The sequence below is a fragment of the Eleutherodactylus coqui genome, chromosome 6 (assembly GCF_035609145.1).
Source record: "Eleutherodactylus coqui strain aEleCoq1 chromosome 6, aEleCoq1.hap1, whole genome shotgun sequence".
In the NCBI taxonomy this organism is placed as follows: Eukaryota; Metazoa; Chordata; class Amphibia; order Anura; family Eleutherodactylidae; genus Eleutherodactylus; species Eleutherodactylus coqui.
Window position 1 is genome coordinate 101,321,613 of NC_089842.1, and position 17,174 is coordinate 101,338,786.

The following is a 17,174-nucleotide window of genomic DNA, read 5'->3' on the forward strand; positions in this document are numbered from 1 at the left end:
GCGCGATAGGAAGTAGTTTCCTTTGTATTGAATATGGTATGTTGTGATAGAGATATAAATCTCCCAGTATGGGCAGCAATTCCTCCTCCCAGAAACACATGAAGGTATTTAAGATAAGAACATTAAAAGGAGAAAGTAAATATGGAATTGGCTGCCGGAACTTGAAGGAACTATTGGAGAAAGGCTGTAAAAAGTTCCAGGTACAATTTAATATATATGTGCTGTCTCTGTATAATATGCGTATGTGTGTATATATATAATATAAATATATGAATATGCGCACACGCGGCTGATCTGCTGCATACGTGTGAATGGGACTATTTCTGTAGCAGGTGCCCGGTAGAAGAATGGCACAATTACAGACATAGCTGCAGGCCATATTCGCACGCTGTATTGTGGCGCAGAATCCACGCCTTATCCACAAAAAATTCTGTGACAAATCCGCATCCCATTCATCTGATTGGAAATTCATGCTATAGTTTATAAATCAGGGTGTGGGGGGTGTTGTGCACACAATGCGCCGACTCACACGCAAATCAACCTCGTCCATAGCGCAAATATACTACGCATTTGTGCAAACCTGTAAAGGGGCCCTAAGGGTGTGTTTACACGGGCGAGACGCTACGGAATGTTCACAGTGAAAACTCCATGGCAAAGTCCACATCCAAAACTCAGCCACAATCCAGCTGTGTATTGGATGTGGGGCTTCAGGAGATGCAGCGCTCACCTCTAACGCGTCCGGCTGTCAGCCACTCCTTTACTGAGCGCAGTGCCGCTGGTCAGGTGATGCAGACGTGCCATCGCGTGACCAGCGGCGCCCACTAGATGCCGCCGGGTGAAGGAGTGCGCTGACTGCCAAAGACTTCGGAGATGAGCGTTGTATCTTCTGAAATACGCCATGGATACGCAGCGAATTTTGAGTCACGGTGCGGATTTTGACTCTGTTTTGGGTGCAGAAATTCTGCGGAATTTCCCGCTACAGACATTCCGCAGCACTTCCGCCCCGTGTGAATGTTCCCTAACTGCGGATTTCGCTGCAGAATTACAGGCAGATTTAATCAATTTTCAATTCAATATTAAAATTCACAGGTCCCAGGCGGATATTGGTGCGGAATTTACAGCAGCTTGCGGACTTATTCCGCTCATGTGAAAGGTCCCTCACAGGAAAATGTCTTGCCGCGGATTCCAATCATGATGTATGTTGAGACGTCGTACACCAATTTAGTCCATTGATGGGACTAATGTGTGTGCAGATCTACAGCAGCTGCATATGCAAATCAGTGGCAAATGAATGTATATGGAAAATGAATGGCTGTGATTGGTTCATCCAGCGCCGGCTCTGATTGGATGAGGCGGTGTTCCTGAACCAATCACAGCAGGGTATTCAAGCCCTGTTACCAGGAAGAGAATGCTCTCTCAGCGCTGCAGACTACACGGAAGACTTTCCCGGAAAGCAGTGAGAGAGACCCGAACAGCGCCTGCTAGGTGAGTGGTGTTTTTTGTTTTTTTTTCATGTAGTGTAGCTAGGGCTTATTTTCGAGGGGGGCATATATTTCAAGCCCGGCACCCAACCCCGAAAATCAGGGTAGGACTTATTATCGGGGAAACACGGTAGGTAGATAATCATCTTCCAGAGCAGCTGTCCATGGTGCTGGAATGGCAGATTGACTCCCGCATAAATTAGAGGCCTGTGCCCTAAATTTGTCAGCTAAGGTCAATCTACTCTTCCCAGGGCTCAGGTTATTTAGTACAATGCTTCTTTCCTGTTTCCCCCGCAAACTACTTACTGTTGATACTGGGGGCTAATCTGTATAATTCGGGTCAATAGGAGTTGTATACAGGTCAGCCCCCTAGTGGTGACAGCTAGGTGAGATTTTTTTGAAGTACAATATATGAGTAGTATACTCAGTACTGAAGAAAGGGAGCAGCATCGCTTAATCGAGTATTTTAGGATACGCCGGTTGGTGTGGGTCTGACAGCAAGGACCCTCACCAATAACCAGAATGAAGGGGCTGCGCCTCTCTCAGCATTTTCTTTGCACAGCGCCTGAACGGCCAGAGTACTGTGCATAGACCCATCAAAAGGAGGGGCTTTTTTTCTGTCAACCCCTCAAGTCTATAATCAGGGGGGACCCCAGCAGCCGGACCTCCGCTGATCAGGAAGTGATGACATACAATGATATCTGTTTTTTACAACAGGATTTCCCCATTTGAACCTCCGTCCCGGTGTAGAAGTCTAGTAACTGACTGTCCTCCTCTTCCAGCTGCCTCTTAGGAGCACCCGTGTATGTTTGTATGAAGATGGCACAGAATTAAGTGACGAATATCTGAAGAACCTTCCGGATAACACAGAACTCGTCTTGGTTACAGCTGGAGAGTCTTGGGAAGGATGTGAGTACTTTACATTGCTGGTGCTTATAGCGTAGATTGGTTTAATAAGATTTTCTTAAAGGGAACCCGTCCTTTAGTTTATGCCGTCCCCACTGAGGACAGCATAGTGTAGTGACGGGCGCTGGTTCCAGCCTACTTTTACTTGATGGGCAATGTTGTGTAGATTCAGAGCACTAAAACAGTCAAGCAGCAGCTCCTGGCATGAGATGGGTCCAACTTTCACAGTGCCCAGCTTGAGAAAGGTCCAGCATAATAATGATGTACTGCATGCCCTGCCCGCTCACCGTGATTGACACTTTTCTCGCTACTACAATGCATACAGAGAAAAGTGTCAATTATGGCAGGTACTCAGAGCAAACTACACCTCATGAATATCTCATGCCGGGAGCTGCTGCTTGTCTATGTAAGTGCTCCGGAACTGTACAGCATTGCGCCTGGAATCAGCGTGGTTGTCCCTACTTTATGCTACCCGCTGTAAGTACATGCCAGGTGTCCTTTAAAGTAGGGGTCCCCAACTCCAGTCCTCAGGTACCACCAACAGGTCAGGTTTTTAGGATATCCTATGGTAAGAACACCTGTGGCAATGTCTGAGGCACCGACAATAATTACATCACCTGTGCAACACTGAGGAAATCCTGAAAACATGACCTGTTGGTGGTCCCTGAGGACTGGAGTTGGGGAACACTGCTTTAAAGCGTACGTCCATTTTTGAAAAAAAATTTAATTGCTCTAATGCCTCCAAAGTAAAAAAAAGAATGAAGCAACTTTGCGAATACTCATCGTTAAAAATACCCTGTCCTTTTGCGTATACAGCTGCTATGCAGACATACATGTTTGTATGTGTGTGGCCCTTGACCCTTGTTGTGGGGCTCCATTCTAGGATGGTGCAGTTAAGAGGTAGACACACAGCTATAACTTTGAATTTAAGTTTACCCCAACAGGGGGTACAAAACTTAAATCCCACTTACACTGATAGCTAATTGCTCAAACAACAGTTTGAGTGACAGTTTTGAGCAATCATCTTTGCATAGTGTATAGTAGCTAAGTAGCAGTCTCTATTAGAGGGCACCCAGTGTATTGGTCACATTCTCTGTTAGAGGGCACCCAGTGTATTGGTCACATTCTCTGTTAGAGGGCACCCAGTGTATTGGTCACATTCTCTGTTAGAGGGCACCTAGTGTATTGGTCACAGTCTCTGTTAGAGGGCACCTAGTGTATTGGTCACAGTCTCTATTAGAGGGCACCCAGTGTATTGGTCACAGTCTCTATTGGAGGGCACCTAGTGTATTGGTCACAGTCTCTGTTAGAGGGCATCCAGTGTATTGATCACAGTCTCTGTTAGAGGGCATTGAGTGTATTGGTCACAGTCTCTATTAGAGGGCACCCAGTGTATTGGTCACAGTCTCTGTTAGAGGGCATTGAGTGTATTGGTCACAGTCTCTGTTAGAGGGCATTGAGTGTATTGAGTATTGGTCACAGTCTCTGTTAGAGGGCACCTAGTGTATTAGTCACAGTCTCTGTTAGAGGGCATCCAGTGTATTGGTCACAGTCTCTGTTAGAGGGCATTGAGTGTATTGGTCACAGTCTCTGTTAGAGGGCACCCAGTGTATTGGTCATGGTCTTTGCTAGAGGGCATCCAGTGTATTGGTCACAGTTTCTGTTAGAGGGCACCCAGTGTATTGGTCACAGCCTCTGTTAGAGGGCACCCAGTGTATTGGTCACAGCCTCTGTTAGAGGGCACCCAGTGTATTGGTCACAGCCTCTGTTAGAGGGCACCCAGTGTATTAGTCACAGCCTCTGTTAGAGGGCACCCAGTGTATTGGTCACAGCCTCTGTTAGAGGGCACCCAGTGTATTGGTCACAGCCTCTGTTAGAGGGCACCCAGTGTATTGGTCACAGCCTCTGTTAGAGGGCACCCAGTGTATTGGTCACAGTCTCTGTTAGAGGGCACACAGCCTATTTACACAGTTCATGTTATAACTCACAACAGGCAGTTGCAGTATCCTCAGGATCAGCAGGCTCCTTTGGCAGGGCACCTAGGGTTGGTACTCGCACAATCGTCAGTCACAGACAACAGTATTGCCCATGGCTTTGTGGAGTCCATGGTACGGTCTCTCTTTTTAGGTAGCAGTTTGGAATCATTCTAGTACTATATGGACACCTCCGGCTAAGGGGCTCCATCAGTCTCAAGCAAGGCCATAACCTGTGTAGATAAAGACCACGGGGTGGCAGGCTACTACCCAACAGGATCTCAGAAGCAACAGCTCTAGTTTAGATTGTTGGCTTTCCCCAATTCCACTCTCACAGACCAGGCCAGATGATACTTGTGACTTCCTATCAGAACCATGTAACCAGTCACAACTGACACTTTCTGTACACTTTACTGTAACTGTAACTACATCTCCAGCGGCGTTCAGAGCAGCACTGTATATAGTCGCTGACCCTGCCCTCAATGGTGCCACACTCCAGCGTCCACACCTGTGACCAGAAAGCAGTATGACCCATTACATAAGTAACATAACCAGTAGTGAACTCTTAAAGGGGCACAGAAGGGGCATAGTAAAGTGGATATAGCACACAATGGTAAACAGTGCATAACACAATATTACATCACTCTGCATAACCAATTACTTCCCTGGGACAAGTACAGTCTTATACACCGTAATAACCTGTAGATCAGACGGACTTGTTTAGCGGGTGTGGTTCATGGTTGCTGGTGGTTCATCTCACCCACCCACTCCATGGTTTTAGACACACAAAAACTTTGTATGTAGTCTGATCCTACAGTCATGTATTACTCCACTCGCCCCGGCCCTTCTCTCTTAACAACTTTAGATTAGTGTTCCCCAACTCCAGTCCCCCCACCCCCCAACAGGTCATGTTTTCAGGATGTCCTCAGTAGTGCACAGGTGATGTAATTATTGTCGGTGCCTCAGACATTGCCACAGGTGTTCTTACTATAGGATATCCTGAAAACATGACCTGTTGGTGGTCCGTGAGGACCGGAGTTGGGAAACACTGCTTTAGATGATCAAGACCCGTGGGCAGAGGGATTGGAGTAATGAATGACTGCAGGATGAGATTATACAGAATCATTTTTACTAATTGGTCTTATGTAGCACTAGATCCAATATCTTACTTCTGCCCTTGAGGATGAAATGTGATCACTATGGGTCTTGACATTGCAGACTACCTCAATCTTGAAGTGAAGTTGACTTCGTGCTCATCATTTTCTATAAAGCTTGGGTTCAGCAGAAACAATTAGTGTATAATCCATGTATAAAATAGTCTTACAACTACGGCCAATTATGAATCTACTAATATTTTATTTATTTTTTGCGGAGAAAGTCATCACTGACATTGATCGCCTGCTAAACGCATTCTACACAAGACAGACAGATGTTACTGAAGCAGCAAAAAAGTTGCTGATCGACGAACAGGCTCCACAGAGGAGGAAGATTCTTGTGGACTTCATCCAGAACCTGAATGAAAATATCTTGGCAGAAAACCGGGAGGACGACCAGCCTTGGTTTGAAGGTTTGTTGACATCTTCTCTCACCCTAGACACTGGGCATAGGCTTAGGATATTCTACCGATGTGTGATAGATGGGTGTGATCACTGTGACTCATGGTGGTTGCTAGAAGAAGTCGGAGAGGGCGCTAGGAAATGCTGTTTTAAGTCTGTGCAGAAAGCTGACCAAGTGGCACGTGGCTTTTCTACTGCCCTTTATTAGCGGGGGTCGCAGGCGGACCCCACAGAGAAAATGAAAGATATAAAGGGAATTATTGCCCACTCCTTTGTTTCCCAAAAAAAGGCTGCAAATGTCCAATGCAGAAGACATGTCTGCTGACAACACTATGGTTTCCTTCTGTCTGTTAGGAGTAGAGCCGCGATACAAGAACAAGTCCAGTTACATGAGGAACAGCTGTGAGAGCAGAATCCGCAGTTACATGAAGGAGGTAAAGTTTACATCGTCTCATGGGAGAGCTTCACTTTACTGCTACTTTTCTGTAAAGGGGTTTTCTCGTAAGGACAACTTCTGTCCATGTACAATATTGGCCTAGTATTTAGCGATTCAGTGTAAATGCATATACAGTACAGTGGTCCCTCAACAATTATTAAAGAGCAACTGCTTCCGAAGTCCCAAAATGTCAACCACCAACAGTAATGGAAAATGAAGATTAAGTAAAATGAAGCAGATAACTAATGCTGATAAAACAAGTATTTGCATACTGTATAACAGTTAGCAGAGGTATTGGAGGCTGTAAATCACTTACTATATAGAGGACAGGAGCTTCTTCAGGATCCTAAACAGAACACACAGAGTACCAGAAAGGTAACACGGAGCCGCCCTCATCTGGTGTCCATAGAAGCAGCTTATCCTGGCACAAGTAAAGGGCAGTACTGAACATGTAGCGCCTCCCTACAGTGCAGTACAGTACTACTAGTCAGCCAATCGGTGCATGAGCCTCGAGTAATACAAGTGAAATAACCAATGCTGATTGGCTGGATTTTCCAGCAAAGTGCATGTGCTGCCGATCCAGACTGTCTGTTACTTTGTATGTTGAATCTGGTTTCAAGTTAGTGGTCCAGGAAAGATCATGTATGTTGAAATCATCGTATTCTGAGATGCCATTGTAACTTGGTAGATCACTGTACTTAAAGGGGTTGTCCCGCGCCGAAACGGGTTTTTTTTTTTTTCAATAGCCCCCCCGTTCGGCGCGAGACAAACCCGATGCAGGGATAAAAAAAAAAACGGGTAGTACTTACCCGAATCCCCGCGCTCCGGTGACTTCTTACTTACCTTGTGAAGATGGCCGCCGGGATCTTCACCCTCGGTGGACCGCAGGTCTTCTGTGCGGTCCATTGCCGATTCCAGCCTCCTGATTGGCTGGAATCGGCACACGTGACGGGGCGGAGCTACGAGGAGCCGCTCTCTGGCACGAGCGGCCCCATTCAGAAGGGAGAAGACCGGACTGCGCAAGCGCATCTAATCGGGCGATTAGACGCTGAAGATTAGACGGCACCATGGAGACGAGGACGCCAGCAACGGAACAGGTAAGTGAATAACTTCTGTATGGCTCATAATTAATGCACAATGTACATTACAAAGTGCATTAATATGGCCATACAGAAGTGTATACCCCCACTTGCTTTCGCGGGACAACCCATATACATTTTACTAATCCTTTGTTAAAGGGTTTTTGTCATGAACACATACCATGCCCATATGCCCTGATGCCATCATAAAAAAAGCAGTCCCCTGCTCACACATCTCTTGCACTGGAACACTTGGCATGACTATGGACGACATGATTAACTATTGATTTTACTGGACTCTTCATAGTATGATGAGGCTGCAAAGGAAATATGTATATATCTGCCGATTCCCTGGTGATAACAGCTGACTGTCCAGCGTTCCAGCAGCTGAATATTTGGGAATCTGCCATAATAACGGGGGTCTTCACATGGGCCGTCTTTTTTAATGTATATACATTCCTCTAAAAAAATGGAGTCATAAATTCTTTAAAAGGGTAATTCAGCCACAGCAAATGACTGTATATCACTATATGCCATCACTTCCTGTGCAGTGGAGGTCCAACCACTGGGACTCCCAACAATTCCAAAATTAAAGGGTCCACATAACAAAGTGCCCCCTATTGTTTTTTTTTTCTGCACAGCATCGTGGCTGTCCAAGCGCCGTGCAAAGAAAATGCTGAGAAAGGCCAAGCCTCTTCATTCTTATAATTGGTGGGCTTCCTGCTGTCATGCCCCACCAACCAGCAAGTGATAGCATATCCTAATAAATATATATATTTATTATTACAGGGTAGCGTTCTGCTGTTCCATTACTCATATATTGTACTTGGAAAAATTCTGCTTGCCTGTCACCACCACTAGAGGGCTGATCTGTATACAATGCCTATTGACCTAAATTTATACAGATTGGTGCTTGAATAGCCACAGGCAGTGTGTGGGGGAAACAGGAAAGCTGCACTAGGATAAACAATCTTCGCTCTGAAATCCTATTAACCATTAAAAAACATGAAATCGATCGGCTCACTGACAGCTATAGACATGGATTGGGGTAGTCTGTATTCTGGGCAGGTGTTGTAGAAGTGAAGTTTACCATTCGCACGTCCAATGTCATTCTGTTCTTTTAGGTTCAGAGTTTAGCTGCAACAGTAGATCCGGCAGCGAGGGATGACTACAAGAATCTCATAGACACCATGTGTGCTGAACTCCGAGCTGTGAAGTACAACGGATGTTACTTTGATAGAACAGAAGAAAAGAGCGTCCGTCTTTGTACTGCAGAGGGATGGTTTTCATGCCAAGTAAGACCTGTCAGCTGTTTAGAATAAAGCTGATGAATTGTCAGTAAGATCGAACGAAAACCAGATGAAAAGCCATCTGATCTGAGTATGTAGATACAATGGGAATCCTCGGATTATCTGATCACTTCAGCAGGGTGCTTGGCTTCCTGGAATACCATAAGGTGCCATGTGTGAAGTTTTATATAACTTTATGGCTTCAAGTCACAGTCTCCATTATTTGGAAAAACACAATAATAGTACGTTCACATGAAAAACATCCGCATTACTTCTGCATCAGTGAACTACACAAAAATCCACCTGTAAATCCAAGTTGGTGCAGATTTATTAAAACGTTTTACAAAAAGTGGCCAAATTTTTTCTAACAAAAGCAAAATTTAGGCCCCTAAAAAAAAATCTAAAGTAGTGATCCCATATGGGAACATTGGCATGTGAAAGGTTAATAAGAACCAGAGCTGTATTCACAGACGGTGCTGCCCTAGGCACTGAGTGTTAATGGGTTCACACTGTGTTTTACTGTGCGCCCAGCCTTTATGCCCTGGGGTTCCACCTGAATCACTGAAAACTGCATTCAGAACCCTGGAAGGAAGCATAGATTTTAATTAGTCAGAGTACAAAGGTGTCTCCATTTGACACGACTTCCATTCTTTTCCATTTCCACAGTCGACTACATTATTTTGTCTTTCAAAAATAAGTCATTAAAGTCTGTAGTTCTCTTTGGCTCTTTAAAGTCTACAGTTGCTTTGGGGGTTCCGTCTGAATGCCATTTTCGATGATTCAGATGGAACTGAATGATGTCATGTGAATGAACCTTTAATCATACTTTTGAGAATGGATATCCCGGACAATCAGAAAAAGTACATAAAGTGGCATACCTTATGGCCCACCCATTTATGTACAATATACCCTCTCAGCCTGCTATATTTGACCAGACCCCCTAATGAAGTATTGACCCTAAGGCCTCATGTTCACGGCAAAAATGGAATTTAAAAAAACGTGCGTGCGATTCTCGCCCATAGGTAATCATTGGGCACCCGCAGGTAATTAAATACCTGCAGATGTCATTTTCCCCCGGCGTGCAGATCGCACATGCGGGAAAACAACTGCAGCAGGCTCCATTTTTGTGCAGTTTTCCCGCATGAACCACTCCCGCAGCTTCCATTGAAGCCAATGGAAGCCGTCCAGATCCGCGGTACAGACGCAGCTGTCACTGCGTCCGTGTCACAAGACCGTAGGAAAGCAGGAGTTTAAAAAAAAAAGATGGCCATGCACCCTTTACACGGCTCCCTGGAGATTTGCTGCTCTTTTGGAAGTCCATAAATACACACTGCACCCATATATTCACATACTGGACAAACAGTACAATACACTCCAATCCCCTCTGTGCCCTTACACACTATACCTGCCTGTTTCTTAATGGCTTGATCCTTGTATGATGTTATAGCGAGCTTTCGGACCTCTTCACGGTCCTTCCTCAGGCATAATGGAACAGATCTACAGACATATTTAATAAATACACATCACATGGGAGGGCATGAACATGGTAAACTTAATTTGCACTAGATAAATACCAAAGCCACAGGGTAAGAGGGCACAGACATGTTGGGATTAATAGCATTTAGATAAATAACAGGGAGGGATGACCATAACAGTAAATAACTAGTCCAGTGACAATTTAATGTATCTGTAGATCTGTTCCATTATTCCTGAGGAAGGACTGTAAAGAGGTCTGAAAGCTTGCTATAACATCATGTATTTTTGTTACCCATTAAAAGGTATCATATCTACAAGATTACTTGGTCTCTCTTAGGGTGCATTTAGACGACCGTATATCGGCCGTGTATTAACGCCGGCCGATATACGGCGTCTCTCTCTGCAGGGGGAGGAGGCTTGAAGAGCCGGGAGCAGTGCTCTGAGCTCCCGCCCCCTCTCTGCCTCATCTCCGTCCCTGTGCACTATTTGCAATGAGGGGAGGCGGACCAGGGGCGGGGCTAAGTTTCTGGGAATTATCTCTGCCCCGTCCCGCCTCTCCTCATTGCAAATAGTGCAGAGGGGTGGAGAGGGGGCAGGAGCTCAGAGCACTGCTCCCAGCTCTTCCAGCCTCCTCCCCCTGCAGAGAGAGACGCTATATATATCGGCTGGCGTGAATACGTGGCCGATATACGGTCGTCTGAATGCACCCTGAGAAGAATCACATTTTGCTCTGCCGGCTAACACCGTACCAACCCCCCCCCCCCCCCCCCCCCCCGTTTTTTTTTCGTTTCACCTAATGGAGACGGTATAACTATGTATTGGTTGGTTGCTTAGTTGAATGGGAAACACGTCTTATTAGCTGTTTCTCATCTTTTGCAGGACCGAGCATATTGAATTTTAATGCCCAAACCTTTTATTTGCCCTGGAGATTAGCCACCACCGTGTCTGGCAGTGACTTTTTCCACTCTCTGCACTGAAAACACATACATGTATATGGAGAACTCGGAAGGTTTAGCTATCAATTGAAAGATCTTTCATCCGGCAGCTACTGGAGGTGTTTGGGCAATCTTATTTCTTCACATAGCAAAGTGTCCTGCTGAATCTGACATGGATCTGACAGCACAGCTCTCTCTGCACTCCCCCTCCATTGTCTGGAAGATGTATAGTGTGGATAGTGGGAGAAACATCCAAGTGTTCAGGGAGGGGCAGATTACACAAACTGTAGATAAGGAGGAAAGCACAGGGTAGGGAGGGTGAATTACATAGGTTGTCTGTCAGCGTACAAAGAGGAGAGAACCAGGGAGAGGAGATCCATCTAGCAATCAAACTGAGCTGATACATAAGAGTTAGGGACGTCAGCACACAGACTTCACATCCAGAATGTATTTACAGGCAGCAACACGAGAAAGGTCTGGAACTTGGAGCAGGTTGTAAACTGCACAGTGGAAGGCCAGAAAATGAATAGTACAACTAATGTGTAACTATCCTTTTTTTATATATCCAAAGCTCATATGTATTTGGTGGTAGAAGGGTGCTTTAAGGGGAACTTATCAGTTCCTTTATGCTACGTTCAGTGAGGTCAGCATAAGGGCGACTACGCACTACAGTTTTTTTCACTGCGAAATTCGCAGCGTTTTTTTTTTTCTGCAGCGGTCTATGGGACTTGTAATGTTAAAATTGCGGTCACGCAAAATCGCAATTTCGCGGTAAATTGCAATTTTGCGCTATCGCGATTTTAACATTACAAGTCCCATAGACCCCTGCAGGAAAAAAAACGCTGCGAATTTCGCAGTGAAAAAAACTGTAGGGGGTAGTCACCCTAAAATAGTAACAGACCCAATGATTCCAGAAGCCTATCACTTAGGGAGTACAGTTCTCTAGTTTTTGAACACTTGCAACTCACCTTGAAGTTCCATGCATAGGTTCCTGCAGTGCTGGCGCTCTCCGCCCATCTGCTGTAATTAACATTTTTCACAGTGCAATAGCCAGAAAGATGTCAATCACGGTGGGTGTCAGCTCATGAATACCCGGGACCGCTATCTTCATTGTCTTGTGCGGAAGGCTGTGCACACAACTGCCAGATAATTTGTAACTACTCAAATCTACTGAACTGTGCCCCAGAAATGGCAGACTGATGGAATCTGTGTGTCTGTCGCAACTTTGTGCTGCCTTTGGTGCGAGCAGCATAAAGTAACTAGCAGGCTTCATTTAAAGGGAATATGTCAGCATCATTTCGCAGCCCTCACTGAGAACACCATAAGCTAGTGCCCGATTGCAGTGATATGTCTACTGTGTGTATCTGTGCAGTAGTTTAGGAGAAACTTGCATTTTATTAGTAGCAGCCAGACACAGAACTAGCCCTGCATGTTCATGAGCTGCAGCCTAGCCACACCCACCCCACCCTCCAGCCAATGATTGGTGGTTCTCGCTCCATGCACAGTAATAGGCAGACCGTAGTCAACCAGTGTGGAGCTACTAATGAAATGCAAGTTTCTCCAAAACTACTGCACAGATACACACAACAGATATCACTATAATCAGTGTAACTGGCATTATCTTGCGCTGCCCTCCGAGAGGGGTGCAAAAAGATGGTGACCAAGTGTCTTTAAGGTCTCCGGTCATAGGAGAAATTAAATGTATACAATGGTGCACGGCTTCTGTATGTAACTAATGGCTTTTATCTGGATTACTTTTCTGTAGGGTCCTTTTGACATGGATGAGTGCAGTTCCAAGCACTCCATTAATCCGTACAGTAACAGAGAGAGCAGAATTCTATTCAGTACATGGAACCTGGACCACAGGTAAGAGCCAATTAGAGAAAAAGATGACAAGGAATAGTGGTTGTCCCCATTACTTAGTCCCATTTCAAATTTGCTTCAGTGTGTTATAATGCATCCGTCATTTAGAAAATGCATTTAATTTTTGCCATGGATTGCCCAAAGTACACCCACTTACACTAGGGGTTGCCGTTGCCAGAATTTTAAAGTGCTAATATGTTGGCAATTACAAGAGTGCATCAGCAACTATTGCGTTCCTGATTCTAAACTGCAAACCCTGGTGCGGTAAAACTGCGGCATCACTGCAACTCACATATCTATTCTTTCATGTGGGAAGGAAAGTTATGACCTACATGGAGTCGAAAGGCTCAAACGTTTTTCCCCATGTGGAAACATATGCAGACTAGTCATAGTAATGCAGCCAATCACTGATGTTCCCATGGAGCCCTACGCTGAGGCCGCCTTCACGCGGGCCGCAAATACTGCAGCATTTCCACTGGTGGAATCACTGTGGAGAATCTGCAGCATTTACAATACAAGCCACGTGGAGGGGATTTAGAAAATCACCTTCTGCTACGCCAGAAATCCGCAGCGTTTCTAAAAATCATTGCAGATTCGAAATCTGTAGCAGGTCTATTGATCCTGCGGAAATCAACCCTTCAAGTACAAGGGATACAATTAAACCATTTAGGTTTGGATTTGGCCACTGCAGATTTGTGGTGGGTTTTCTGCTGCGGGACGCTCGTATCCCTGAATGTACCCTTATTGTAAAGCCTCATTCAGATGGGTGTATTGTATTCCACCCTTCCTCATAGCTTTATTTTTTAGAAAGAGGACAACTGGCACATTGTGAAAATCCCACCCAACATGGGCACCTTCATGCAATTTTGCATTAAAGTGTGAAGGTTCCTAATAAATGGGATGACTGACCATAATCTAGATGAAATATCTAGACTCCACAGTTCAACATTAGACTATTACTATGGAGGGTTGGGTGTTACATCTGGAGCATTTCTCGTCCGTATCATTGGGGCCAGAGAAGACCTTGTGTTGTGCCCCCCCCCCCCCAATGAGGGTGACGGAAAAGGGATTTCATGGCAAGTAACAAAAATTCTGTTACCCCGTTGAGTCTAGACCCTAGTCTTGCAACCATATCAGTCATCGTTCGGTTTTCTCAGAAATGGATAAATGGTCGTAATGAGTTTAACAATTACATATTTTTGTGTAAGGATCGAGAAAAAACGAACGATCTTGCCTCGTCTTACTGAAGCTCTGATGGAAGGTAACCAGAGACAAATCAACTGGAAATATTTCTTTAACCTCTTGTTTACGATGGAAAACTTGAAACTGGTCCATATTGCCTGCCATAAGAAAACGTCTCACCACCTGACATGCGATGACTCCAAGATCTATATTAAAAGAAAACCTGCCAGGAAGAGCAAGAGCTGAAAGGACTTCTCAAGACACAGATTTACAGATTTGATCTTATTTATTTTATTGGGTGCTTATGAATCATGTCATTCTTATTAATTGTAGCCATCCACTAACATTCCTATGGATTAATCTAAACAGTAATTCCAATGAAAATGTTGTTCTGCACACGGTGCTCCTCCTATACAACAATGGCCATGTTACCGGTACAATGACGCTGCAACCGGCCATGGTCAGTGGCCCACATTTCTTATAGGGGTTGTCAGATATAAGTTATCTTAAAACCTGGTCCCCTGTGCTGTAACATAACGAACAGCCATACATTCATCTCCCGCGCCGCAGGTCTGGTGTTTGTACAGGAAGTCCCAGGTTATTGCCGTCAATCACAGATCTCAGTGCTCAGACATAGAGGTCTGTGATAGGCTGGAGTAGCTTGTTACATCGCATAAACACATCATGTGAGACGGGAGTTGCCGGAACGGGAGAGGGAGGTATATGACTGTTATGCTTGGGGGAAGGGAACATGTTTTTAAGACATTATATTGGACAGACTTTTTTTCACATACAAATCTAAAAAATGTGCAATGGAGCAAATTGCGCCAAGTTTATTAAGACGAGATTTACAGCCACAAGGCCTAGATTTGTGCCATTTTCTGGTGTTGCTATTAATCTTTTCAAATGTTGTAGATCATACTCACTTCTCAAAACTAGCGAGTACTTAGTTACAAATGTTTGTGCAAAAATGGCATGAACCATTATTGGCAACTTTTAGGGCTTGTTCACATGGGTGTATGAGTACATCGCAGCTCCTATGCTCTGCTGGCTGAAATCGCGTAGGGGCTGCGATAGACACCGCACAAGGCCGGGATTATGGTATCAAACAGTGTTTTTTTTTTTTTTAAATCCTCCGCTCTGTGCAGCGGGGCTCAGGGTTGAACGCTGTCCATTTGCAGGCATTGCAAGGGGGCAGTGTTTCAATACGCAGCCCTTTAAGGGCTCCGTATAAAAGCAGAGAAATAGAGCATGCTGCTATTTATTTCTCCTGTGTTTTATATGGATGTCCCCTCGCAGTTCCAATGCAGATGTGAATGGAAAAGTGAAAGTCCATAGACTTTCATTGCCTGCATTCACCACGTGTCACGCACGGGAAATATGCGCAATATGTGGTGACAATACACCCATGTGAATGAGCCCTAAGGCTCTGCTTAAAGGGGTAGTCCAGTGAAGTTTTCAAATTTAAATGTCAGCTGCATCTGTGTGAAAATAAATTGAGCAGTATTTACCCGTCCCCGGCGATCCAGCCCCACTGTGCTCAGTCTGTTGACAGAAGTCAGGTGATCACCGTCTGCCAATTAGTGGCCAGAGTCACAATACAGAACTCCTGGCTTCATGGCACCCAGGATGTTAGTGCTGATGCCAGGTGAATAGTGACTGCAGCCTCTGATTGGCAGACGGTGGTCATGACTTCCACTGTCAGAGTGGGGAAACCACAGAGCTGCCACACAGGAGCCAAGGACAGGTAAGTACTGCTGAATTGTTTTTTCACTCAGACTCAGCTGACATTAAATTTGAAAAATAGACAACCCCTTTAAGCAACAAACTGAATGTGGGTCATGTCTCTACAAGCTTGCTAGCTCAGATTACAACCGCCGATAATCCACCCTCCTACATACTACATGAATTAGTGCTGAGGCTGCTGTAATCACAAGACTATTACAACAAATTCCTTCTACAGGCACACAAACAGCTTGTAATTCCAAGTAAAATCTGCATAATTTTAGTTGCCAGTCTATCTCCTCCTGCAGTGGACATTGGCAAGGAGGTAGTAAATTGCCACAAAAATTGAAGCCTTCTTCACTGCCCCATATTGAAAGGAGTAAAGCTACCAACCAGCACAGAGCACAAAATGAATTTCAAATTACCTTTTAATTAACACACTGGTTGGTAGTTTAAGAGGCTTTTAAGTGAACCTGGAGGCACGCAGTACACATTATACCTCATAATCTACCTCATTTTATCCTGAATAGTCAGCAGAATAATGACACATGTACTGATGATTTTATACTTTTGTTATAAATTACTTCAAATAAACAATTTGTAAAATAAATGATTGATCTTGTCAGACAGTTTTAAAGAATGTGTAATGTTGGATGGGGATGGACATAGGACTGGTGCTATCACTATATGTGCGTGCACCAACCACCACTTTCAGGATGTTCTTTCATGCTAATTGGTGCAGCAGCCCAGTGTCTCTCTTTTGCATAGCCCATACTCGTAAATTCACAAACTAATAATCCTTTTACATGTGGGGCAAACTATGCCTGGCAGCTCGTCCCAGTGATGCTCGCTCCTGTGCCGTTACATAGGAGCGAGTATCGCTGGCATCACTCACAGCGCTGCCGGCATGGAGGCGGTGCGGGCCAGGGAGAGTTATTTCCCCCGCCTCCATTCATTGTAAGCAGACAGACGCTCAGAACTGACCGACTGCAGTTTACAAATAGAAAATAGATTTACTGCTTGAGCTTGATCAAGGCCTTTTCAGGCCATAATGGTGCTTTTAACCCTTTGCAATCCAATTTTGTATTCAGGGTTTCCGAGGGGGCTTTCTCTTTCTGCCATTATACAATTGGGCCATCTGCTGGCTAGAGCCAGTACTGCAGTAAATGACATGCTGGAGAGCCCCCCCCCCCCCCCCCCGACAACAGAGCGGCCAGTAATCTACAGTAAGAATACCCTGCCGGATGTCTTTCGATATTGGAGCTGTACAGCC

General features: G+C 45.0%; 1 protein-coding gene across 1 annotated transcript; it reads left to right on the top strand.

Moving 5' to 3' along the window:
* Positions 1–15: 15 nt before the first annotated feature.
* DFFB (DNA fragmentation factor subunit beta) lies at positions 16–16,511 on the top strand. The gene is made up of 7 exons (XM_066607296.1): positions 16–200; positions 2,264–2,390; positions 5,739–5,927; positions 6,271–6,350; positions 8,556–8,726; positions 12,897–12,997; positions 14,203–16,511. Exons 1-7 carry the CDS (start codon positions 69–71, stop codon positions 14,420–14,422), a joined length of 1,020 nt encoding a protein of 339 aa, XP_066463393.1. The 5' UTR covers positions 16–68; the 3' UTR covers positions 14,423–16,511.
* Positions 16,512–17,174: the final 663 nt, after the last annotated feature.

What these genes read in the sequence shown, in the direction of transcription:
- DFFB (XM_066607296.1), top strand. Translation starts at nt 69, where the DNA reads ATGGGCAGCAATTCCTCCTCCCAGAAACACATGAAGGTATTTAAGATA. An exon ending in AAGGCTGTAAAAAGTTCCAG is followed by an intron (nt 201 to 2,263) that starts GTACAATTTAAT and finishes CTCCTCTTCCAG; the next exon opens with CTGCCTCTTAGGAGCACCCG. An exon ending in TCCGCAGTTACATGAAGGAG is followed by an intron (nt 6,351 to 8,555) that starts GTAAAGTTTACA and finishes CTGTTCTTTTAG; the next exon opens with GTTCAGAGTTTAGCTGCAAC.